This window comes from Lepidochelys olivacea, assembly GCF_965140295.1.
Source record: "Lepidochelys olivacea isolate rLepOli2 genome assembly, chromosome: 9".
NCBI lineage: Eukaryota > Metazoa > Chordata > Testudines > Cheloniidae > Lepidochelys > Lepidochelys olivacea.
The window spans coordinates 99,921,783-99,948,142 of record NC_140419.1 but is presented as its reverse complement, the minus strand read 5'-3'; the positions used below and the strand labels follow the sequence as shown (position 1 = coordinate 99,948,142).

At 43.4% G+C, this 26,360-nt stretch overlaps 1 protein-coding gene across 1 annotated transcript in view; it reads right to left on the bottom strand.

Annotated features, from left to right (window-relative positions):
• Positions 1–663: 663 nt before the first annotated feature.
• The window catches only part of HS6ST2 (heparan sulfate 6-O-sulfotransferase 2), a 241,753-nt gene continuing 216,056 nt past the window's right edge, over positions 664–26,360 (bottom strand). The window contains exon 2 of the mRNA XM_084638776.1: positions 664–3,601. Coding sequence (XP_084494902.1) covers positions 2,902–3,601 — 700 coding nt within the window. The 3' untranslated portion in view covers positions 664–2,901. The remainder of the gene's footprint in view (positions 3,602–26,360) is intronic.

The window sequence follows — 26,360 nt, the reverse complement described above, 5'->3', positions numbered from 1 at the left end:
CAGTAGTTTCTCGCTGGCAGCCGGATTGTGGATTTCTTGGTTTCTGTAAGCACCCCACGCGACGCTTTGATAAGCACATGTTAGGAATGTGACAAAGCCCCTGACCCAAATAGAAATAAGTCGTTTGGCTGGCCAATCTTGAACCATGTTCCTACTTCCCTCTGCTTGTCACAGGGCCTGAAAAATTCTGACCGATCTCTTTTGTGTCCCCCAGTTCCAACGACAATAAAGGCCTTCTCTGTATCACTGAAATGTTTCTAGGGCTGAAGCCAATGGACTCAGTGGAGTGGACCACTGGCTCAGGATCTAGCAGGATTAGCCCCCAAGTAAAAACAGTGGATATTGTTAAAAAAAAGTGCGGGCAGCCAAAGCAGTGTTGGAGCTAACAGAAGCGGTGGGTGCTCAGTCGCTTCTGAAAAGCAGGACAAAAATCTTCACCATGGTTCAAAGCCTCCCTGCCCATAGGAAGTAGTATGGTCTAGGTTTGGAATACATTTCAAGATGGCCATAACTTTCATATCACATGCTTGACTCTTACTGTCTACTTCATTCTTGTCAAACTTAGCATTGCCTCTTAACTGCACAATTCCCAACAAGCGTTTCCAGATAAAGGAATAATGAACTAAGAGCAAAGACTTAATTAAATTTTATTTATTGGTTCTATTGTTAAATTACACAATCAAAGTCAGTGAATCGGTTTGTAAATCTACACAATAAGACAGCAGTCTACAGTGGAAATCAGTAGAATTTATATGTTTATGACAAAACCTTGTATCCTTATATTCATATGTCCCCTATATACAATAAACAGTATACACAAAGAAAATGCAACTAGTCTTTGTAAACCATGCACACCACAGCATAAAAACAAAAAGCATCTTCTGCAACAGGCCCACCAAGTGGCTTGGGTTTAAGTCCTGTTTACAGCAATGCCTTTCAGTTTTAAGAGTGGATTGTTTTTCCCCATAAAAACCAAAATACAGTTGAGACACCATATTGGCGAATGGACTTCTTAGAAAGAATGCACTGCACATGAAGTTATTTTATTTCCCACATTGCTAAGATAATTTATTTGATTCTTTTCCAGTTTTCCCAATCAGCAACACCACCAGAATGTCCGATGTAACAGGACCTTTAGACAACTTAGGCACGAAGCCATAGATGTGTATTTTAAAGCCTTCTAATTTCTATGTCTCCTGGCCCTACTTGTGCATTTAACATTACAGATGAAAGGATATAGTGGAAATGAGCATTGTAAGCATCATCCATATTAGAACAAGGAAGGCCATGTTCAGATAGCTTCCCGCACTCACCAAGAACAAGGGGGTCAGTCAAGTTAACACAAGCCTACACAAAATATAACAAGCACATAAATTCAAATGGCCAGTTAGTACAATGCTTAAGAGCATGGTGGGCTACATATAAAATTTCTAAACTTGCCTAATTTATAACTGGAATCTTTACAGTTGTTTTGCATAGAGATTTGTACGATCAAATCACATTTCTTGTCCTTACCCCTCACGTTATCATCCTGTTGCTTTCAAGTTAAATGATCTATGTGCTATTGCCAGCAAAAGGCATCCTCTAGATCTGCTCCAGATGAGACTGGATGACAGGAGTACTTTCAGAATGATCTCTAAATCCAGAGCCTCAGTACTCATCCCATTTTACCGGACAACCTTCTTTTACTGTATAACTATGGCTATTTACTTATATTTGTTGCAATCTCTTATAATTGTCTACAATCTGTCAGCACTAAAAAGGGCTCTAAAACATTAGAAAAGAGTCTGATTTTTATATTCCGCAGTAAGGATTTACCAAAAGCAAGTCACAATTCAAGTGTAAATCTACTTCACCTCCAATTGGTCACGAATAACCAAAGCAATTATTTGAAAAATGTTGCCAGGACTAGAGATGGGGTTTTTTTGTTTTTTGTTTTAGACAGACACTATACAAACATTCACAAGATAATTTCTTAGAAAGACTCTCCTGTCTTACTTAAATCACCAAATATTCAGCATTTGGTAAATGCAACGTGTATTCCAATGTATAAGAAAAGCTGTTAAAACTGGATACTATTATAAGAGTATAATTTTGAGAAGACTTTATGAAACATGAAGATGTGACGTAATTTTTCCAGAATGTTTAAAATTATACTGCCCTGAAAAATTCTGAAAATAGTGTCCTTAACATTGACGTTCAGTTCAGAAAAGTGTAGTGTTGCTTTTTTAACGTGAGACAGACCAAGCTTAAAACTCTTAGCAGTAGGTAGAAAAAGTTTAAAATAGTAAATATTTATATAACTAGACAAATTACTTCTATTTTTTTAAAGCCAATATTGTACGCAAAATGAGTCAATTTTTTCCTCTATACCTTTATTGTTTGTTTCACTGTCTTGTAATTTGGTAAATATCGCAAGCCGTTGGGGGCCTTAGAAATACATAATTAAAATTTTAAAAAAATCCAAGAGGAAAGGTTTTGCAAGGATGCTTTATTATGTGCGTGTGTTAAACGCTCATTACTAGAAAATCAATTTGCTTCCGAGGCAGTTTTAACAGGGCATCGCATCACATTTCCAGCACCCCATTTGATACTCAGAACTAATGTAAGGATTTTTTTTTCAGTGTCCAAGCAACAATTTCTGGAGAGCCCACCTGGCTTTTGTGTTTCATAAATAATCCAACAAACCTAAAAAGGACAATTTAATTACACTGTAAGGTTACGTTTTCCACGTACAGTACAACATGTAATGCAAAGGCAACTGCAAAGGCAACATTTTATCCTCTTTTGCGTCAAACATTTAAGAAGTGTAATTTGTTTGGACTAACATTGTCGTCTAGGAGTTGTATGGTTTGTGTTTATGGTATTCAACCAGTCTAACTTAAAAGATTTCAGTCCCCATTATCGCCACCGTTCCACATTCCCTATGTAATCAGTAGTTGCATTATCATCACTCTGTTCTTTATTGTGGGCTTGTTTTGCCTTCAGCATCTTCCGTTGCTCTTGGCGCTTCCGTCTGGCTTCTTGGTGCTCTTTCTGTCGCATGTACTGATACCTTTGCAAAAAAAGGTCTTTTGCATAATCATACAACTCCATGTCTAAAAAATTGAGGGTCTCAATGTGTTTTTGAGTCTGCTCATCTATTTCCACACTAGAGGCCCTTGTGCTATTATACTGTGTGAATGGCGCGATGAAGTTCATGTTAAAAGTTTTTTCAAACAGATACTGAGTCTTCCTTTGAAACTCTGTAAGGCCAAAGAAAGCCATACGTTTCAGGTTCTCTTTTGCACTGTCTAGAAGAACCTTGTTTCTTTGCTCCTCTGGCATGACAGACAAGTTGTAACATCCAACCAAGCTCAGGTCAGACAGCATGCGGACCTGCCGATTATTGGCTAGATTGTATGGACAATCCATAAATTCTTTAAGGGAACAGCCTGACCAGTCGTCCCCTGTGTAACAACTGGGTAACTCTTCAGTAGTTGGAGATCTTCCATCACACACGTGTAAGGAAGCCTTCCACGTTGCTCCTCTCTGGACATGTCTCCATTCACTCAAATATCGGGACACAGGGTCGCGCAGGATAGTAATATAGTAAAAGTTCCTGGGAAGGGGAGAAAAGAAAAGGCAAAGTGTGTTTAACCAGGTAGATCTCTGGCATACATTGCTTTAGCAGTCACAATCTACAGATTTTTGGATAAGCTTAGTTAATAAGCTTTAGAAACTCTAGTGAAAAGTGTTTTGCAATACAATGTATCTAAATCCCTGATGGGAATAGAACAGCTATAGGGCAGTTCTTCTCTGCACCTAATCTCCCTGCTTACTGTGAGATTTGCATTTACAGGCAAAGTATAAACTGAAAATATAATTTATTTTGACTTTACTAACAGTGCTTTATAGCCCGGAAACTAAATACCTTTTCATTGTCCACTGACACATACAAAAATGTGCCTTTTCCAGGATCTGGAGGGACGCTCTTTCCTGTGGCTGTGTCTATGCTAGGGAACGTCACCAAAAAATTGCCACGGCTGCTATCACTGGTGGGAGCCTTAGCGTAGACAAGACTCTGGTGCCCCGTGAGTTTTCCACCACCATGTCAATTCAAGATGGCAGCCCATCTGTACTCCAGGGTGTGCCACGTGCTGTACTCCAGGAAGGGGGGTAGCAGCAGGTGTAGTTCCCTTATGCACAGAGCTACAGGGACCATTCTCGGGCATGCCTCCCAGAGCTCTCAACTGCTCCTAACGCTGACCGGACTTAACACGGTTGTATTCGTCAGTTTCAGAGGCATTGGGGAGCTACCAGGACTAAGTAAGCACTGGCCAGACCCTCAGCACAAATCATCTTTGTTCAGTCCTGGAGAAAAACATGCTTCCCTAACCTCTAAAAGGCCTCATGCTGCCCGTGCATGGCCAATCCCCATTATGGAATCTCACGGATTAACAGGATCACCTGGGGTCCCCATACAGAATCTGGCACCGTGCATGTTACCAGCAAAATGCAGTATTCAGTGCCTTACTTTGCAGTGTTTGCACAAGTGAAAATGTGTTTGGGATCATTACAGACATGCAACTTGGGGAGAATGTTAAATTAAGTTTTAGTTTTTAGTAATTTACTTCTTTCTTTGACAAGTGCCCTCACTCTCATTTACCCTGGCTGAGTGCTGGTCATTCATTCAGCTCAAGTAACTATATATCTGTGACAGACAAATACATCACATATTTTCAATTCAAATAACGTGTTCCTTGTACAACAGTGACCTCTTCTGGTACTATGCAGGGCAGTTGTAGCCGTCCTGGTCCCAGGACATTAGAAAGACAAGGTGAGTGAGGTTATATCTTTTATCGGACTTACTTCTGTTGGTGAGAGAGAGGCAAGCTTTCAAAGCACACAGAGCGAAAGAAGAGCCCTGTGTGGCTCGAAAGCATGTCTCTCTCACCAACAGAAATTGGTCCAATAAAAGATATAACCTCACCTACCTTGTCTGTCGAATTTTCTGATACTGTAAGTTATAGTCCACAAGATGCTGCCTTGGACTACATTTCCCAACAAACCCTGAGAGCCCAGTAGTATGAATCTTTCATTAAAAGAGGAGGCCCCTAAGGAGAAACAACCTGGCTCCTTTCCTCAGCCAAGACAAGCAGGTGTGTTCTCACCAGCCCTTAATCTAACTGAAGTGAAATGAGCCGACAATCAGGACTTCAATAGATGAGTCACTGCACAACCCCGGCTTTATTTTTTGTGTGTCTGATACCAGTGCACAAAAAGCAAACAGGAGAGAGAAGTAAACAGCAGGAAGTTAAATGATGCATTACAATATGATTTTATAGCAAGAGGATTTCTGGCTGGAGCACTGGTTTCTGTCATGAGCAACATCGTAATGAATATGCAGAGAAAAAAATCGTGCATAAGAAGCACCAGCTCCTGCTTAACCATATATTTTGTGAAGTACTAAAAAGAACGGAGCAAAGAGAGGGAAAGAGCAGGCAGCAGCCGCAAAGTGCTACTGGCTGAACTTACAGGAGACGTTCTCTACAGTGCACTGTACCGCAGAGTGGGAAGGGAGACTGTTCATGATGGATGTGGCACTGACCTCACGGAAGTGCACAGGGCGGGATTTAAGCTGTGGAACTTCAGGGACAAGCTACGCACAGGGTAACCGTACGTACCGAGACGTCAGCGAGAACAGCAGAGGAGGGACAGCTGTGCTTCATAGCAGAGAGACAAAGGGGAACAGCAGGGCAGGTGGCATGGCGACCCCTGTGTCCAGAGCCCTGCTCGGCTAACGCCAGGGCCCTTTTCGTATAGTAACGTGGTGTACACCGCGTAGCACACGAGGGGCTGCGTAAAGACTCCGGTAGCAAGCTCTGATTCAATCTGGGTTGCAGCCCAGGTAAATAATCTTCTCTTACTTAACGGATGGTGTCCTTCCCGTCAAACATTCATTCTGTTTTATGTCTTTTGCTTTTTATTTGCGTAAACCAGGGGGACAAACGAGCAAAGGAAGAAGGGCAACACAATCATACAGCCTGTATGTACTGAACAATTCCCAGGGTTTCTGGTCTGCAGCACTTCACCCAGGGGCACGTCCACAAGAGTTCCCCAGCAGCAGGAATGCTTCTTGGAAAGGGCATCTCCAATGGGCCTCGGTGTGAAAAGGGCAGAAGGTAAGACTGCCTAGTGATCTTCAGACTAAGCTTTTTCTAAAGCCAAATCAATGAGTAATCAGGGAGCTGGTCCAAGGGCACTGTGGTTAGTGCAATGTCTGGCATGGGTTGGAGCACCGACCATGGGAGTAAGGAATACCACGTGTTACTCTGCAGGCATCCTCTCTGGCTGAGTTAGGGGTGGGAGTGATGGCTCAAGAGGGAGTCATATAGCCTGAAGGATGATCTAGGCATGGCACAGCGGACAATGGGTGTGGGCAATCCTCAACGGTGGGTTCTACTATTAAATCAGAGAACCCCAAAGTTATAAAAATACTAATGCCGCATATATACACGCACGTACACCTAGACACACATTACTATAAAATATGACATGTTTACTGAAAAGTGTTTATATATATATATATATATATATATATATATATATATAAATAAAACAGTTAAAAATGGAAAAGCTGCAGGAATGGACAATATACCAGCTAAGCTGCTAAAAGTCAGCAAGTATGAGAAAAAGATATACAAGAAGGTATCAGCTGACTTGCCAAAGACAATATTGTACCAATCTTGAAGACAGGACATCCTGCCCAGCTGAATAGTTAGAGGTATAAGCTTATCAGCAGTACCAGGAAAAATCATGTCAACAAACAAACTGTCAACTAATTAAGGCCAGTTTAGAGGCAGTAGTAGGCAGCTTCAGACAAGGGCAAAGTTGTACTGATCAGATATTCATGCTCTGACAGGTGAGGGGAAAAAAAGTCAGAATGGGGATTAAAGACTGTTAAGGTTCCTTCCCCAATCTGAACTCTAGGGTACAGATGTGGGGACCTGCATGAAAGACCCCCTAAGCTTATTCTTACCAGCTTAGGTTAAAAACTTCCCCAAGGTACAAACTTTGCCTTGTCCTTGAACAGTATGCTGCCACCACCAAGCGTTTTAAACAAAGAACATGAGGGAAAGAGACCACTTGGAGACGTCTTCCCCCAAAATATCTCCCCCAAGCCCTACACCCCCTTTCCTGGGGAAGACTTGAGAATAATCCTCACCAATTGGTGCAGGTGAACACAGACCCAAACCCTTGGATGTTAAGAACAATGAAAAATCAATCAGGTTCTTAAAAGAAGAATTTTAATTAAAGAAAAGGTAAAAGAATCACCTCTGTAAAATCAAGATGGTAAATACCTTACAGGGTAATCAGATTAAAAAGATAGAGAATCCCTCTAGGCAAAACCTTAGGTTACAAAAAGACACAAAAACAGGAATATACATTCCCTCCAGCACAGCTTATTTTACCAGCCATTAAACAAAGAAAATCGAATGAATTTTCTAGCTAGATTACTTACTAACTTAACAGGAGTTGGAAGGCTGCATTCCTGATCTGTTCCTAGCAAAAACATCACACAGATAGACAGAATGCTTTGTTCCGTCCCCACCCCCTCCAGATTTGAAAGAATCTTGTCCCCTCATTGGTCATTTTGGGTCAGGTGCCAGCGAAGTTACCTTAGCTTCTTAACCCTTTACAGGTGAAAGGGTTTTGTCTCTGGCCAGGAGGGATTTTATAGCACTGTATACAGAAAGGTGGTTACCCTTCCCTTTATATTTATGACAAAGATGTTGGCTGTTTTCATTGACTTCATAAAGACAGTTGACTTGGTTTGGCAGGAACCTTTATGGAAAGTAGCAAAAGCATATGGAGTTCCAGATAAGATAACTGCAATGACTCCTGCAGCACCGTAAGAATTGGTGGAAAATGTAGCAACTGGTTCAAGACAAAGTTTGAGGACATGGACTCATCACCGCTTTTTATCATGTTCTTAAGCCAGACATTAAGAATGTTAGACTAGTTGGAGGCCATGACATTGGATGATCTAGAGTTAAGCTCCTTAGCTGATGCAGGTGACATCATGCATCTGGCAGTCACACTGGAATTAATGAGGATGAGGATACTCTTTGCTACCTTGGAAAATTGGTGTACTCAACTTAGACTTACAATAAATGCCAAGATGATGAAGTGGTTGCATCTTGGAAAAGGGATAATAGATGAAGTGTTGAAATGTAGCAGTGGTGAATCCACAGAACAAATAGAATCTTATACGTATCTGGGAAGCTTGATCAGTGCCAACAGTTCCATCCAGGACAAATATAAAAGGAGATGTGCCTTAGCTACAAGAGCTCCACAGAAATTGATGAAATTATGGCCTGATGAAAACATTACATTTAGTACCAAAGTGAAAATTTATCACACCCATCTATTAACAGTATTACTCTATGATCTGGAAGCAGCTGCATTCAATGAAACAGACATCAGAAGACCAGAGGCAGTAGAGAAGACAGTTCTTCGAAAGATGGTAGGTGTAAAGTGGAACAATTTTAAGACAAATGAAAAAGTTAGGAGCATAGGATGTGAAATCAGGGCATGGGATTGGCTACAATTGAAAAGATTTTGATGGTGAAGACACTGAAGAAGACAAACAGATGATGGGATGCCAAAGAAAACAATGCAAGCACAACCAAGGTCAGTCCAACCTAGAAGTCAACAATCGACTAGGTGGTAGGACACCATATGCAGGGACATGGCCAAGCTGGGCTTAATGGAGGAACAAGCACAGACAAGAATGAATGGCATTGATGTACTGCTTCCTGTGTCTGGAAAGACGTTCTGGGATATGAGAGAGAGAAACTATATAAATATTATAAAGCATCTTTTGGTAAAAATGGAATGTCATACTTTAGTAGAGAGACAATGTAGATGAGTTAATATCTTTTATTGGACCGACTTCTGTTGGTGAAAGAGACAAGCATCTAAGCTACTCAGGGCTCTTCTTCTGAACAGTGTTTAGCACGAAGAAGGGCTCTGTGTAGCTCGAAAACGTGTCTCTTTCACCAACAGAAGTTGGTCCAATAAAAGATATTACCTCACCCACCTTTTCTCTCTAATAGCCTGGGACTGACAGACTATATAACACCACTGCATACAACATATTGACAGTAAAAATATATTGGCATTTCAGCTTTTTTAAGTACTGAATCCATATTCTAAATTCAAGTAATATAGAGTATTAAGAAAATGCTATGGATTGCCAATTAAAATACACCACGCTAAACAATGTTTTTCACTTTCAGCAGTTTATGCCCATAACTGCCCCCGGCCACAGACGTGTCTGCACATTCTTTCAATAGTGTTTGGTACATGGTGGTCAGTAATGACACCAGAGTGACATTTTCAGGGTGATCAGTTTAAGGAAATGAAGGAGTTATCTTAGTAAACAAGCTTTAATGTCATGGAATTCTGTTCCTTAAGAACTGAATAAACAGGAGCAATCACTCCATAACTCTCCAATCCCTGTCTCACTACAGATGTTCAATTTTTTCCATCATCACAACAGTACTATAATGTTGTCATCTTTCCTATTGTCATCCTTGCCGCTATCAGCATGTGGGATATTAACTTGCTCCTTAGATTCTAAGGGTACCTCTTGATAAACAACAGCTAAACCCTTATTTCGCATTGTTTCCTTCAGAAGAAAAACCACTAGGTGTCATTGTTTTACAGGCAATTGTCTGTGGCTGGATCAAAAAAGAGTCTTAATGCAGAGTAAGCACATTAGAAGCCCAGAGAAAAAGCACGAGCCATGATATTCTCTTCTCATTTAAAATATACATTTTAAAATAGGGATAAAAATAAAAGAAAAATTTACAGAAACAAAGTAAAGCAAAAGACGATAGGGAGAGCAAAACAGCATCAGATTTCTGAAGCAGAGCGGGAGGAAGATTTTGGCGTTATGCAGTTAGTACCACTATTCTTTGGCAGGCTTTCACCTGTTTAAAGTATAGTAAGTTCCAGAAGCCTCAGTCACAATGTCATTTCTCTGAAATAGTTAATACCTCCAGAACGTAACCAAAGTCCTTGCAGCAGCACAGAGGAAAACAGTTTTGCTAATTTTTGGTGTCACTGAATATAATCAAATACATGAATGAATTTAGTCCTCAAATCACACAGCCAAAGTGTAGCCAACCAATCATATTGCCCTTTTCAATATTGGAGGGACTTTTCTCTAGAAGCCACCTGTGACACTGTGTACCTCACATGAGCACCCTGGAACCCCCATATTCACTACTGTGATAGGATTACAGTGTTTGGTACAAAGTATGCCTTGTGAAGTATCATTCGGTAAGTCTTGATCTGCTCAACAATAATAACCTGTTGGATTGAATGTACTATCATTATATGTGACATTATGAATGCGTGTTGCTGAAATAAGGCTGTGAGGTTGAGAGACACCCACAGCCAACCTTTCAATTGCAACAAAGGACCCGCCAGACATGTGCTGATGGGCCTTTAAAGGGAATGCACTCTCCCCATGGCCACCCCAGAGACTTCTCAGAGAGAGCACACAGGCAGTGGAGACTGCCTGACCAGTGGGGGCTGCCGAACCCCAGGTGTGAAAGAGAGCCGGTACGGGCCGGTACTGCGTACTGGTAAGAACCTGCACCGGCCCGTACCCAGCCCACATTAAAGGGCTGCCATGGCAGAGCTTTAACATCCCTGCCCCTTTTGCCCGCCAACCCCCGGCAGCCAACAGGCGCGGGGCGGGTGGGGGGGGGGCAAAGGGAGCAGCTGCCCTGGGGCTGGCGATTTAAAGGGGTCCGGGGCCCCAGGCCGTTTAAATCAACACAGGCTGCGCCAGGTGGTCTGGAAGGGCTGGCTGGGGGATGCTGACCCCCCAACCCCACCTCTTCCAGCGGCCGGAGTGGCCCTGGCCCATACCGGTTACTGTCCTCAGTTACTTTCACCCCTGCCTAATCCCCACGTCACAGCAGGGATCTTTCCAGCAAGCTGGATGAAAATATGAAAGGGGAAGTGACATCATCACTTGGGAAGTGGGGGGGGGGTGGAAGAGAGGTGAACACCTGGAGGAACATCTGGAGGACAAAGATTTTGAACTGGGGAAGGGTGGTCCCAGGCTGGAAGGTAGTACCAGCCTGTACACTGAGGAACTGTTACCTGGCATGTACCATCTGTCAGGGTGAGAGACTGCTTGATTCAAATCCTGCTCAGTTTGTAGAACTTAGGTTGCAAATTTATTTTTATTTCTTAAGTAACCAACTTTGATCTCTATGCCTGCCACTTATAAACACTTAACATCTCTCTTTCTGTAGTTAATAAACCTGTTTTATATTTTACCTAAAACAGTGTGTTTTGGCTGAAGTCCTTGAGAAATCTCAACTCAGTTTACAAAGGCTAGTGGGTCTCCTCTCCAGTGTTCCCTCTAATTTTTTCCAGTCACGTGAGGCATAAATTTTGTTATGTGCACCGAGGAATGTGTGGATGTGTGCCACCAGCCGAAACAAAAAACCTAGATATAATATATATTTTAAAAAAGTTATCATAGGCATAATTACTCCAGCCAGGACAGGTTAGGCATTTTAGAACTCATTACTCAAAGAATTAAATTTAAGCGTAAGAGAAATAAAAAGTATGAAATGCAGAGACCAGTCAAAAAACTAAAATAACACACTGTGAAAGAATAACATTACAGAGAATATTTGCGCATTGCAGGAAGTACCAAGAAGTAATAACAACACCACAAGTATGTGTTGGGAGGTGAGTGTGAAAGAGACAAAGTATGTGTGACGCAGAGACTCTGTGTGTGTGCGTGAGAGAGAGAGAGACACACACAGTGTGTGTGTATGCACATGCTAGCTGCTGGGGAAGTTTGAGAGATGCCGTACGCTGTCTCTTTAAGGTACTCACAAAGCTCTCCTGCTCTGCCCTGAGCCCTGTCTCCTCTCCCCAGCTCTGCGGAGATGGGGTACACGGGCCGATGGGAGGGGGAGGGGGAGAGAGAGAGACAGAGACAGTGTGTGCTGGCTCCTGGGTAAGTCTCAGCGACTGTGAGCTGTATCTTTAAGGCACTCATCTGGAAGGCTGGTTCAAACCTCAGACCCAGCAGCTTTCTCCTGGTCCGAGTCCTGAGCCAGGCTGTCCCCTCTCCCCTGCTCTGGGGAGATGGGGGGCAGGGGAAGAGGGAAACTCTGACGTCATCACCCTTTCCCCCTCCCCGCACTCTGCACAGCCAGCAGGAGGGTCCCGGGAGCCGCTGCAGGAGAAACGTGGCTGCAAAGCAGCATGGGGAGGGGCACCTGAACACTCGCTGCTGGATGTGCGCGCTCTGCTAATCAAGTGCGCAGCTCTTGAATCACTCCTGGGCGGACGCCCAACCGCGCAGCTTCGAGGGAACGCAGCTCCACTCCACATTGAGGGAGGGGTGAACTACTTAATGAACTTGCACTGCCCAAGGGGGTCTTCAGCAGTGTAAGATGATACAGTCCTGGGGTATAGGGCTGGAGCTGGGGGAATTGGCTGAAGCCTCACTATTGTTAGCTCATGAATGATCTCCCAGCCATGTATCTTCATGTAACTCGCGTGGGTGTGTGGATGGCTGTGTAAGTGCAGTGCCTGTCAGAGGTTTGTAGATTGACATCAGAATCACAGTGTGAGGATTGACAAAACCCAGGCTGGTGGGTTCTGGAGGACTCAGTAGTCCCACAGTCCAGGTAGCACCCTGGGGATCCCGTCACATCACCTGCCTGGCTAGGTGATCATAAGGCTGCTCCATCTTATAAGGCCGGGTACTTTGGAGAACTTCCTATTCCTCTCCTGGCTGGCAAGGAACTTTCCCATCTGCCATTCCCCCCCCAAACTGGCCATTTCCATGTGTCAGAGTGATGATAGGCGTGGAAGAATTCATTTTTAATTTTGTTATAATTTTGATGGACAATATTAATGTTTATTTTAAACCCCTTTCCCCAATGATTATCTATTTGAATTTTCACTGTTCAGGAAATTATGGGGGAGCCAGCTGACAGTGGCGGATGGGTGGGGTCAAACTAATTATTTAATGACAGTAGATGTTGAGATCCAAAACACAAATTGTCAATATCAAATGTCAAAATTTACAAAGTAAATAGCCTTAAATCAAACTCTAAGACGTTCTCAAGCAGCATTTTTCTTTCTTTGCTTATTTGTAAATTTCTGTTATCACTGATGGAAACATTGTTTAAGCTGTTTGTGTGGATATGGTATTAATGTTTACTGACATGTATTGATAAAAACCTAGCTCTCCCAAGCCTACTGATGATGCAGTCATGCTTATAAACTCTACAGGGTTGGCCAAAAAAAAAATTTTTTTTTAAATGGTGGAAAAATTTCAAAGTTGCTTCCATTTTGCAGGCTTTGAAAATGGTTGTGAATTATATTTTATCAAAACCATTTTTGATAAACAAAAAGATTGAGAACATTTACAATTAAAAATGTTACTAATTTTCTTTTGTTTAGTTTTTCTGTAAAATTAAGTCAACAGATTTTTCAGGTTTTTTTTGCTAACAGTATCTTCCTATCACATGCAAATGCCTTGTTTGAGGAACAACAGATGTATTTAATGTTAGCTAATATCATTATTGTACATCAAAAAGGCTAAATAAAAAAAAACAGTAAACATTAAATTCATTATTGGGAAATATGTCCAAACATAAGGATTGAAATGTGGAACCCTGAGGTGTTTAGAGAGTTTTATTGAACATCTGTAGAGTCAGGAAACGTGAGGGTTATCTGACTGCAGAAGGGAACTCCAAATGTTTGTTCAGATGGAATGGTATTTTTGACCTAAGCTGCACTATGCACATGTCTCTCCAGTTTCTTGCTTATCTCTACCTAGTTTTTCTCTTACATATGGTCCTGCATGCACACTCTTTCTAAGCCTGGATTTCCCAGTTGCATCATCCATTGAAGACATGAGCATGGAAGGTCACTGTGTTAAATAGCAACTGGACCCAATCTCAAGTATTTTGCAGATTTTTTTGAAATCCTAGTTTGCATGTAAAAAGTTTACTGCAAAAAGAAAATATATCTGTTACTGGGTTAGCCACAAGCTCCTTTTGTAGAAGTTAAACCTTTTCACTCCATCCCTCTACCAGAGATGGATTTGACCTTGGTGTCTGAGAATGATCTGCTATAACTAGTAAGACGTGTCAGTGCATTGTAATTATTTTTAGTACTGTATGCAACAGCTTGTTCCTTCTGGTAATCTCGACAAGAGCACCGAGCTCCTGCCCAAACTTTGAGCTGCAATGATCTACGTGCAGGCAAAGCATAGATCCTTACTCACAATGATGCTTGGATGAGTATGAAACAAAGAACAAAAGAAGCTCACAGGCAGCCTACGAACAAGGCTGACCCTGAAGCTATCAAGTACCAAGAGATGGGTTTGACATTCATGTGCTCTTGAAAACTTCCTGTGTGCATTCTACCCTTGAGTAAAGTGTGTGTGTGTGTGTGTGAAAATGGTTTAATAGCGTAGAGAGAGCCAATTCAGCATCAACTGCTCTGCTTATCGCATTATTTCAAGGTTAAGCCAGTTCATTTTCTTGAGTCAGTGAATTGTTCACAAACTACATCTTACCACAAACGGACCCACCACAGATTTGGAGGCTGAGTTCAGATCAACATGCATTAGTCTGGATACTTATTCAGACTGCTGGAGTCTGCAACACAGGGTTGGAAATCGCTTGATAAACTCTTGTGCAATGTCAGTTCTTCGGGACAGGGTCTGTCTTATTTCACATTTGTGCAGTGCACATAAAGCTAGCAACCTTGACATGCTACTACAATACAAAGAAATAAACACAGTCATAAATAGCTCTGCGCTGGCTGGGAAGATGGCCCAAACAACCTCTCTTGGTATTTGGATCCTTCCACTGATGGACGGAGCAGGAAGCACAGTTAGCTTGTTAAAATGCACAGTAAAATTTATTGAAAATGTTAGGAGTTCAGCTTTAGTTTCGGGTGAAAGTTCTAAGCCAGCTCTTATTTCCTCTCAACCTTCCCCTTATCTCTATCACCCTTGTGACTCGCCACCGCCTAGCCACAAGCCAGGTCTCCCTGGCCCTGCGCAGGATAATCAGTGCAACTACTCAAAGACTTCTGAAGCCAGCTGACAAGCTGCTGGCCACACCTCAAGAATCTTGCCTGCGAGGAGCTAGTGGAAACAGTGATCGCAGCAGGTACACTGATACCAGCCTTCAACAGCAGCAATAGAGCGGCAGGCCGAAGACCCACTGCTGTCGTTAAATCAAAAAGTTTTACCGGAGTCCTGGAAAAAGATAAAGAAAAATAAAGACCTGTTGACTCGTGCACTCAGCTACATGGCTACAAACCTGGCGCAACTCCACTTGGGTCAGAGCCACCCTCGCTCGAGAGCTTCTGCCCCATTATACAGCAGCTCTCATTTTGTGTTTGTTGAGAAACATCAGCTTTATTTACTTCACTGTTGGGACCAGCCCAGTGCTTTGGATTTACACCAGTGTGGCTGAGAAAAGAAACGTGGCTCTGAACTCTGCAGGGATGTGATTCACTTGGGTCTCCCAGCAGCACTTCAGGGCCTTGTAGACACTGGTTTAAATGGGAAAGCCTAGTAAATGCAATCCCCCTCAAAGCTCTTAGAGAAAGAGACTGCTGTGGCAGCCTGAGCCTACCAGGGCCCACAAGGCCTTAGCAGGACCCCCAGACCTGACACAGCACTGGCCATGATTCCCTGTCTACATTCCTATTCTAGTCCAGAACCAGCAAATCTAAGTGACAGGTTTCAGAGTAACAGCCATGTTAGTCTGTATTCGCAAAAAGAAAAGGAGGACTTGTGGCACCTTAGAGACTAACCAATTTATTTGAGCATAAGCTTTCGTGAGCTACAGCTCACTTCATCGGATGCATACTATGGAAAATACAGAAGATGTTTTTATACACACAAACCATGAAAAAATGGGTGTTTATCACTACAAAAGGTTTTCTCTCCCCCCACCCCACTCTCCTGCTGGTAATAGCTTATCTAAAGTGACCACTCTCCTTACAATGTATATGATAATCAAGGTGGGACATTTCCAGCACAAATCCAGGTTTTCTCCCTAAGTGCTCTCTCCTGGTTGGGAAATCCTGCTTTACAGCCCCTCTCTCACTGGCCGGGGCAACCAGAGGCCTCACGAGAAGCCAAAAAGCAGATGTAGTTTGTGTTTGGGTGTGGTGGGGGGACATCACTGTCTGAGTGGGGGTGGGGTCACAGGCTGGTAGAGGGTGGCCACGGTGTGCTTTGCAGGTGCACAGAGGGCCGCGGTCATAGGACGGTCACTCGGACAAGGCAGGACAAGGCCATTGTATGGGGTCACGTAAAACCTTACGCCATCCCTACTGCCTCACAGGGCAGCAGCTGCGTGTTTGTTCTCTCACCTGGCAGAAGACAATGGGACAGACCCTCAGCTAGTGTCCAGCAGCATTGAAGAGAATGGCGCGACACTGATTTACCCCAGCTGAGGATCTGGCCCATTCCCTGTACTACTGGGGAAAGAGGGACTCCAGAGTGCTCACAGCGGGGGATTCACAGAGAGGCACCGGCTGCTGTCGGTCCCTACGGGGGATGGAGCATTCTGTAGCTGCTGCTGTGAAGGAGTGCTCCGGGGGCAGAAAAATCGACCATTCCCACAGTCGCCACGTGGACGCTGGCCACTGCTTCCTGTCTGCCACAGAGATAAAGTTGGACAAACTCAAAGAAAACAATGTGATGTCTAAGACACAGGACAAGGGACCCAGGCAGATTAATGGTGAGGATTTTTTCCAGGGGAAATCACCTCATGAGTTTATGCTGCATGGATCTAAAGACTTGAAGTTTCTCTCACGGCGAGAGGGCCTAGTCAAATCAAGCCAAGCCACTGTGGCGAACGTAGGCTAAGCGGTATAAGGAAGCGGACTCTCTAAACGGATGCTGTATCCATGCTGTGGATAAACAGATAACTGCCATCTCCAGAGCTGTCGATCCCGCCTGGGGGTTAAATGACAAAGACTTCTGCAACTCAGGTTGGAGGCAAAACCCAGGATGTCGGTACGCAGAGTCCAGGGACACGCTTAACGAAAAGGAGACGTGGTGCACAGTCCTCCCTCGATGCTAGCAAAGCATTCGCCATCTGTGTTTCTGCACTATCACACTCTGAGCCCCAGACGTATATGACTAATAATATTTTAAGGAGTTGGACGGGACTCAGCCATGCAGCTCCTGCTGTCTGAGAGCACGCAGCTCCTTTCTCTGCTACGCAGACCTTGCCTGGTGCCAGCAGCTTCAAACCAATGCAGAGGAAGGAGGGGACTCATGCCTGCATGTGAGGACAGTGTAAGCCACGAGGAGACTTCTTTGTCCGAGAAGGAGATAGAAGAATGAAAGAGCAAAGACAGTGCTTGTCAGTGCAATGGCCGACCTTCGGCAGTGAAAAGATTGCTGCTTGAATAATGATTATCTCACAGGAAAACTGGAAAAGCCCCACTATCTCCTGGGTACAATCTTTTAAAAAAAACAAGAAAAACTCAAAAGGACACATTTCCCTGAGAGATTTGTTGAGATTAAACCAATCTGCTGCATTCTGAAAGAAGAGTCTATGCTCACAGATTCCGTCTACACCCCCCTGCTCCATCTCGGTCCAGAGAGATGGAATCGAGGTGGGGGTGGGGGAGAAGGCCAGAGCTGACTCAGAATCCTCTTAATTTACAGTTTGAAAGAATTTGTATTTTTGCTAAACTTTTTAAATAAATACACAAATAGAAATGGAAGGAGTTTGCAAATCTGAAAGTGTGTGTGTGCGGAATAACCCCCTAAGTGATTATGTTCCTAGCTAAAGCTAATGAGCGCAGCCTCTTGAAAAGCAGATGGGACTCACAACACTACGCAGAAAATGACAAGTTGCTACTCACTATAATCTCCAGGGCCCTGATCCAGGAGCCCATCCCTCTTCAGCAAAACATGGTCTTATTCCCTGTTCACTGCTGTGGGACTTCACCTTGGGCTTACGTGCTTTGCTAAGTAGGGATAGGCTTAAGCATTGCTGAATTGGGACTGAGCAGCTAAAGGGAATCAATCTGAATTCCACAGATGTAAGACACTGCTCATCTGTGCTGGAGTTGCCTGATTTTGTGACATACAAGTGAGTATTAGCATCTGGATGCTGGTGAGGAAAGGGTTATGGCCCACCTCATTGGCATAGTATAGTGTCTGGGCAAGGTTTAGTGCTCCTGACATGCCAACAGCTTCTCTTCCATTGGAAGGAAGAGATCTTCTGAGAGACTCCATCATGTGAGGACAGTCGGGCAAGTTCAGCTCCAGGGTAAGCAGAAACAACTCTGTTGGCTTTCACGAAGCTGCAGGGTTGGATTTAGCCCTAACTTTATAGGGAGTGCTCTAAACAAAACCCTGTGCAGAAACCGCTGGCTTGGCTTTGCAGTATACGCTAATGAAGTCCACAGGATTACACCCCAGCTGAATTTGGCTCTGTGCATTTAAGCCCCATCAGGTCAAAAGTCCTGTCGGTGCCAGCACAGAAGAGTATTGATCCCTGACAAAGGAGAGAGGGCTGCCGTGCTGCTTAATAGCTCTTTGAGGTAAAGAAAGACTAGAGGTCATCCGGTGTCAGCTGCCATCCGATAAAGGATGCAAGGCCTTTCAGCTTGGAAACCTGAGCCTCGCCTGATGGAGCTATGAGCTAAGAAGTTCGGAGACCGAAGCTGAGAGCTAAGCATCCACTAACCCTTACAGCCATCCAAGTCTGTATTGGTGCGTGGGGAGCTAGCCACCCTTCCCCAGGGGTTATTGGAAACCTGAAGTTAAAGCACCTAAATGGCAAATTACAGTATGGTGGGCCACAGGCATGTTCTCCAGCCTTTTTCTTTTCACTGGACTGAAGTGGGGTTTTGGTACAAACTAACACAGCTGTCTTCTCCCTTTTGTGGATGTTGCCACAGCTTTTTCCAGACCCAGCCCTTTGGTGAGTGCAGTCACTGCCCTGCTTGTTACGCTGTGAATACAGCAGGTCAGGAAGACAAGGGAGATAAAGAAACAGCAGAGAAAATAAAAACTGTGTCCCCCTGCACCACATGGTTAATTCCACCCATCCTCAAATACTTGGGAGGAGTGAGGGGGAAATCACAGACTATAAGAAACAGAATAGCAGAAGGTGCAATCCAGGGAATATTCTCTGGCAGGGACCCCCCATCGGGGAGGGAAATCCCCAGGAAGAGGGGTGGAGCACCACAGCTGCAGGACTTTCCACACCTTTAGCTTGGATTGCACCTTCTTGCTAGTCTGGAGAGCCAAGCATTTGAGAAGATCTGAGAACTGTTACAGTTCTCAGCAGACAGGCAAGCAAGCCCCAGAGCTAGTGGCAGGCAAATGGGCACAGGGTCAAAACCATGGGCAGGAAAGGCATGGTGTCAGCAATCAGGATATGAGCAAAGAGACTCTCTTGCCTTTATCAGCCATCTGCTTGAGAGCAGTGTCTATCATGCCGCAGAGGGCCGAAACAAGAGCAAGGTAGCACGTGGAGAAGAGGAAGCGAGTCACGCAATGTCATGCAGAATATTAGGATGGGTCGGAGGGACGAGTATCTTATTTCCATGGACTGCCCATGTCAGTCCTGCCTGACCCACGTGGAGCTTCTATTCCTAGGTAGAGAGTGGGAGAGGAGCAGTTATACAGCTCAGGAGTATTAGGAGTTCTGATTTTCTTTTAGTGCCCAGAGGCTCTGGTCAGGAACAAGACCCAACTGTGTTGGGTGCATCACGAATCTAGAAGACAACACGATCCTTGTCCTGAAGAGTTGGACCAATTAAAGGTCATAGATGTGGCAGCTGAGGCCACCTGGAGCACATGCATATTGTTCTCGGCATGCATGCAGGAGTAGGAGTGGGGCTGTACTGGTGGGAAGAGGTGATTTATTAAAAACTCCCGTGGAAGATGTTCTCAGGCACAGGGGACCATGTGCCGGGGGACAGAGCTCTTTACGTAACTAGAAGGATCCTTTCAGGAAGGGGGAATTCAGCTAGAATTGCCCAGTGGTCCAATTAGGATGGGGAAAATCAGCAGCCTTTGCATAAACAGCTTAAGAAACTTCTCTGTGGTATTACCACCAGGAACCATGTAGGGACGGTATTAATCTTGGGGCTAGCTTAAGGCTGTCCAGTCCTCTAGCCTGAGCTGGAAATTGATATTTAAATGTACTGGGATCAAGATTTTAACGGTGGCAAGCCTCGCTAGCATTGGTGGGTTTTGTATAATAAACTGTAGCCTTTTCTAATAGCAGTTTAGACGAGGGCCTGGCTATATAGATGTTTCCTGTCTTGGGAGCTTTTCCTCCAGCAATTAAGACCGCAGGCTTCACAATGCGTTAATTGGCCAATCTCTAAGGCCTGGTCTACACTGGGGGGGAGGGAGGGGGAGCTCGATCTAAGTTACGCAACTTCAGCTACGTGAATAACTTAGACCTACTCACCGTGGTGTCTTCACTATTGACGGCTGCCGCTCCCCGGTCGACTCCGCCTGCGCCTCTTGCGGCGGTGGAGTACAGGAGTCGACAGGAGAGCGCTCGGGGGTGAACTAGACTAGACGCGATAGATCGACCCCCGCTGGATCGATCGCTGCCTGCCAATCTGGCGGGTAGTATAGACATACCCTGATGAGAGTGAGTTACAGCCACAGACACTAAAGAAGTTTTGAATGTTCTTTTTGAAGCTTTTAATGTTCTTGTTCCTTGAAGGGTGAGTGGTGAAGTAGAGAGGGACTGATTAACAGAAAGACAGAACTACAGACCCTTCCCGACATAGCCGGGCAACAGAATCCCCAGCAGGGATTCAGAATTCCTGAGATATGAGGCTGAAATTGAAGTGGTGCTTTGGGGATCTAGGAATGGGAATTAGAGAGAGCCAGGAGTCTAAGATTTAGCAGAGTGAGAAAAATCAGATGGTTGATGACTTGGCATCAAAAACGCTACCCTATATAGGGCATAATCGGCCAAAATCTAGTATTTCAAGGGTCATGCGTCTCTTAAAATGTTTTCGCCCTGGCCCCCGACAGCTCACGCATCTGAATGAACATACTTATGGTTCAGTTATAATAGTAATAACAACAACAACAATCAGTTGACTTGATAGTCTTAGGATAGTACATTTTTGCCTTGCCTAGCTCTAAATGACAAATACTCCAGCTGACCGAATCAGCACTGACTCATGTTCTGTTTTGTTTACCACATACAATTACTTCAACACTAAATCATCAGCTTTTTTGCTTGCAGATTTCTTCACTCGCTGTCTGCCCTAAAACGCAGTTGGGTGTATTTAACGAAGGATTTCCTTTTTGCCTCGTTTATAGTAAAGCTGTGAAGAAACTGGAAAATGGAAAAAGGTACATCCAGGAATGTGGATGTACCTATTCTAATAGCAACAAATTCTAACAGAGAATATTACCTACCTCTGTTACTGGCTTTCTAAACCTGTGCTAGGAAATTTCAGGATATGACATTAAAGCTAAAAGCTGAGATTAAAAACTATTCCTGACCCTCAGTTCCCAAGAATGTAACCCTAATGTAAACAGGCAATTGAGACCAACAATAGTGCACGTTTCCCACATCAATCAATCATTCTTACCACGTGCCAATGAGATGTAAAACTCAATGATATCACACAAGCAGCCTACAGCGTGTCACTCCCAGTAGGTGAGGTTAATTCCCATCGACAGTGACCCACAGAGAATTTGATTTGTTAATGCTGTAAATTATTCCTCAAAGAGAAACACCCCCGATGCCTTACTGTTAGAGGAAGGCACCTGTTTGGATATTACCGGAAGTGGGAAGCAATGTTCATTTAAAAAAAAAGTTCACCAAAACTTTATCACCCAGAGGCACAATTAAAAAGACTGAACATGGGATTCTTGCGTGCTAATCCCTACAGATTCATTTGCATTTCCCTGGGCAAGTCAAAACTAATCTGCCTCAGTTTCACACCTTCTAAAATGGGAATACTATTTGCTTACAGGGCTACGCACGACAGTTTGCAGGGTCTCGGCTTGAGGAGTTAACTAAGTGGTTTACACTATACTGGGAACAAGAGTCCATATTACCACATTTCCCTCAAACATGTTACAGTTATGGTAAGGCCCTGTATATTCATTATCCAGACGGCGTTTCAAATAAAAGGGTAAGTACCATTCTTGCAGACTGTACTTGCAACTTCCGGCCTGCTCATTGTCCTGCTGGAGACAGAGGCTGGGAGGACGCGGTTTGAATGACATCTATGGCAGAGCACAGCAGCAGCTCTAGAGCGGAGGGACAGGGTCTCAGCTGCTCTGTAAGAACAGATTATTATGGAGGCTCTGTTGCCGGCCCTGAGGGGTCTGACGCGGCAGAGAGTAGAGCGTACTAAGGCTGCCGGAGAGAGGGATCCCCGCAGAGCTCCTGATGACCGCTCCCTGGGTGTTAGAAGAGTGGTATTTTAATTGCTGAATGTATGCAATGGAGGACTGGTTTACAGGAACGGCAGCCTTAAAGAACAAGAGGCCTGTTCCTGATCTCAGTTATGTGTGTGTAAATCAGGAGCCAGTGATGTAAAGGGGACCAGAAACAGGCCCAAATACTGTAAAAACAACCTCCTGCCCAGCCCTCATCAGCCCACAGTATCTCTTCACACTGGCTTTTTTACAAATGCTGAAAATGGAAGAAAAAAATCCTGTTTTAAAAGTTCCTTGAAGCAGCCCTGAGGTTTATTTTTTAATACAGAAATGATCTAGTAACACACTTTCAGAAAACGGCACATCGACCCCACAGATTTAAGGTAAAACATGGTTATCCATAAATTAGAGAATACCATAACTGTAGCATTTAAATTAAATTCAGCTGCAGGATCCATTTCATTCCTCAGATCAAAATTAGGCTGAGCTGGATGTCTGATTGTGGGCAAGTTATTGCAGGAGCAGCTCTTAAAAATGCAGTCGAAGCCCATTTCTGTTCTGTTTCTGCAGTTCATAATTAATACACTCCTGTCTAACATACTATGCCCCGTGGAAATTCACGGTGTCAGAGTGACACTGCTCACCTTGCCTACTATTTGCAAGGTCAAGCATAAAGATTCTAAGAAAAAGATGAAATATTGGTATTTTCTGTAGAATTCTGTAAAACCATGCCGCACATACACTATATTTCTTTACTTCTACTCCAAGTAGGGCACAGGCGATTCATAGCCAAGCTGCAGTTCGGAATGAGGCTCCATTAAGAAAGGAGAGAAGTAAATTCCAGAGCTGCAAATGAAAGACTTTAGCAAATGTAAATTCAAACTTCCTCCAAGTAATCATTAGCTTTTTCTTCTATTAATGTCCAACGAATCACACTGTTACTGGAGACCACAAATGCACCGGGGGGTGGGGGGCGCATGCTACCATCTGATAGTGACCTGTTTCATTGGCAGTGGGGGAAAGAATACATATTCAACGGCCAGAAGAGCCCATAAGAAGGAGTGAGATATTTTTGCAAAAGCAGCCATTACACTAGCTCATCATCGGCAGCCAAATGACTGGACAGGAAAGATTTGCTAGAAATGGAGGACTGAGTCAGGACACAATAGAAGGTTGGGTTTAGTTTTTAAAAAGAGTGTGTGTGTGTGTTTCAAATTATGCGTGTTCAAGTTTAATTTTTTCCGAGTGAGAGTTAAATTGTCCAAGCATCTCCACCACTCGGCCTGCGCCAGTAAGATTTGCCCCGCAGACTGACAAGCGTGGTATTACTTCAGCCACTGTGTGACTTACTAAGGTATCCGGGGATCCCCTTGCACATAAGAGATTCAGTGTCAGCAGCTGCATTTCTTTTTTCTTTGGTGACAAAAATACAAGCTTCCGTTTGGGAATCTGCAAATTCAGTGCTGAGCCCAACCCCTGATTCGGGGATCCTGGGGAAGGCTGGCAGGTTTCCGGTTCCAGCTGGGAAAATGGTGCCGGTAAGCTCCATGGTACAAGATAACTTAATTTCACTGTACATGTAGATCTAAGTGTCACAGGCAATCAGGCCCTGGAATTACACCCCAAGCAATAAAAGAAGCAGGCAGATGAACCTACATAGGAGAGAATATTATGCTTCCTTCTTGACATACCAAGAACTATAGTTAAGTCACCAGATGTCCCTATTTTACAGGGACAGTCCCAGTATTCGAAGCTTTCTCTCATACAGGCACCTATTACCCCACTATGCGAGTCCCAATTTGTCACACTTGCTATCTGGTCACCCTAACTGTTCGTGCTCGTTTTTTCCTCAGTGAGGTACCACTGAGCTTTTCAAAATCTTTCTTCTGTAGAGAAGAAATTTTCCAATTGTGAGTATCCCTATGCAAAGAATTTGGGGGCAAACTGTGCCCTTAGTTACACCTGAACAGCCCCAGAGACACTAGTTGGCATGTCTGGGAGTAAATGAGGCTAAAATACGGCTTTTGGAAATTAAGGCCCAAGCCCTGCAAGATACCAGTGATTTTTGTATTACTGTAGTGCTGACAAGTGGACATACTTTCTACTCCATTGCGCTAGGCACTGTACAAACATACAAAAAGAGAATTCCTACCCCTAGAGTTCACAGTTTAAGAATATCCTAAAATTCCATTGATTTCAATGACAGCTGCATGCATGCAGCATCTCTCAGGATTAGTACCAGCACCTGGATAATATCTACCCTCTAAATAACGCTCCCTTTTACAGATTTGTTGAAAAGCACATTACTTCTCCTAAACCAGAAAGGAAAATGCTGTTAGGTTACTGCAAAAGAGCCAGGGAACAGCCATGGACCTTGCTATAAATCAGAGGATATTTACCCCATTTAAATGCAGTTGCAGGAATTGTTTTCCACTTGTACTGTATAACTGGGTGGCATGCAAGATGTAGGTTTCCAAAGCCTACACTCCATAAACAGTGGTTTACAGTGATGGAATCGTGGCAGATTTTCATCTTCCAGAGTCTACTCACCCTTCCAAGAATCCTAATGCCTCATTGATTCATAATCCAGTACATAAAGATTTCATTTCTCCTGCACACGGTGATATATTAGAGAGGCAATCCGGTTTGCCACTGAAAAGTTTGCTTAGTAGAAAAATTTGGAGTTTTGACATTCAGGAAATTACAGTAATCTGTAAAACACAACTGCTATGCCAAGGTCAGCATTTACATTCTACCTATGGAGCCAGAATAACTATGCGGAAATAGATATTATACTCTACGAACTGCAGATTCTTTTTGTAAAAAAGACCCCAAAACACATATATTAAGTTTTTAAAAAATCTTCATTTTAGCTCTGTCTCAAACGTGTCATGCAAAGCTTGTTATTGTGTAGTGGCTAGAGGAAAATACACTAATAATTTAATACAATCAATGGTCCAACAAATTAGCTGGTTTGCCCCTTAGTTTTCAAGTAGAAGGCACATGGTTGAATATAACAGCATGCTCAGTGCCATTAAAACGGAATAAAACAATATTAGATTGGGCCTTCCTTTCTGCACCTGTATATATTCCTATGAAGCGTAGAGTTTCTTCAGGCCGATGAACAGTTAACTAGCTAACAAGATAGTACAGGGTAACTGCACTCGGATCAAGTCAAACAAAATGATTATTATAGCCACATATTGTTCAACTGGAATGCACAATATAAATATAATATATAAAAGTTTCTAAGTTTTTTGCAAGCAGTCTAGTGCAGCATAAATTTTGTTGCCAACCTGGACAAGAAGCAAGAACATGCAAACTTCTCTGATCTCAGCTTGTTACCCAAATCTCTTTTAAAAATGATTATGTGAATATGAACTTATGAATTGTGTGCTAGCCCATTTCCGGAGCACTCCTCACCGCCTCATATCCATTTACTCAACTCTTTACCAAAAATAAAATGGTATGGATAGTAAAAAACTCCAACAATCACCATTCTGGAAATACTGTAGTTAAGAAACTGACCATATACGTTAACCTACAAATTGTTACACATTGCACTACTCAGAATTTTGTCAAGGTAGATATTTATTAAATCTTTTGTTTCTATTCCAGAACTAAATCAATTCTCTTTAATAATATATGAAAGAAGAAAGTCTGGCTTGAGTTAGAAAGTATAATATCGATATTCATTTCTTTTCAAATCATTTGCATAGAGAACTCCATCTTCCCAAACCAACTCACTCAGGAGGCAATAACATTAATCCTTCCTGCTGTCAAAAAAAATAGACACAAATTGATTTAAAGAATGTTTTTAAAAGCCAGATCGAGCATGTGTTGCTGCTATACAAAGAATCACAAACAGAGGCGATGTATATTTTGTGTAACT